The 839-nt window shown below is 39.2% G+C and overlaps 1 protein-coding gene across 1 annotated transcript; it reads left to right on the plus strand.

Annotated features, from left to right (window-relative positions):
* Nucleotides 1-109: 109 nt before the first annotated feature.
* Nucleotides 110-553, plus strand: LOC107681635 (glutamine--tRNA ligase-like). Its single transcript, XM_016477952.1, has 2 exons — nt 110-346; nt 428-553. The coding sequence occupies exons 1-2, from the start codon at nt 219-221 to the stop codon at nt 537-539; spliced, it is 240 nt and encodes a 79-aa protein (XP_016333438.1). The 5' UTR covers nt 110-218; the 3' UTR covers nt 540-553.
* Nucleotides 554-839: the final 286 nt, after the last annotated feature.

The following is an 839-nucleotide window of genomic DNA, read 5'->3' on the forward strand; positions in this document are numbered from 1 at the left end:
ACGATGTACTTAAGCTTACGATGCTTTTGGGAAACGCAGCCCAGAGCAGTTACATTAATGTGGTTTATATGATTGACTAATGATTCCTTTTTTGTTTGTGTGTCAGGGGTCATGCGTACGTGTGCCACCAGCGTGGAGAGGAACTCAAGGGTCACAACGTCCCTCCCTCCCCCTGGAGAGAGCGACCCGTGGAAGAATCTTTGCTTTTGTTTGACAGGATGAGAAAGGGCATGTTTGCAGAGGGAGAAGTCACTCTCAGAATGAAGATGGTGATGGAAGATGGAAAAATGGACCCTGTGGCGTACCGGATCAAATACACGCCACACCACAGGACAGGAGACACTTGGTAAGAAACCTTATTTTGCTCACATGGTGTGGTTTTTGTTTATTATTGTTATGCTGTTCTTTCCTTATGCCCTGTGTACAGGTGTATATACCCCACGTATGATTACACACACTGTCTGTGTGACTCCATTGAGAACATCACACACTCACTGTGCACCAAAGAGTTTCAGTCCAGGTATGTCACTCAACATTAATGCATTTTATTTTATCGCTATATCTCAGTGTTTCAGGTGGGTAATGACACAGATTTCATTTTGATTCCGATTCACACGTTTTTGATTTCTATTTGATTCCAACTTCAATTCCATTCAGTTCTGATTCATGTGGATATATATCATATCAGATAATTTTTCTTAAGGAAACTGTACAGTTGGTACATTACTTCACTTTAAAGGTTAAAACTAACAAGTCCAAACTATTAAATTAATTGCACATTTTATGTTTAAAGATATAATTATGTTTCTACTCCAATTTGCTGTTGAAAAATAAATGTT

Source organism: Sinocyclocheilus anshuiensis, unplaced genomic scaffold (assembly GCF_001515605.1).
Source record: "Sinocyclocheilus anshuiensis isolate Anshui unplaced genomic scaffold, SAMN03320099.WGS_v1.1 scaffold23382, whole genome shotgun sequence".
Taxonomy (NCBI): Eukaryota; Metazoa; Chordata; class Actinopteri; order Cypriniformes; family Cyprinidae; genus Sinocyclocheilus; species Sinocyclocheilus anshuiensis.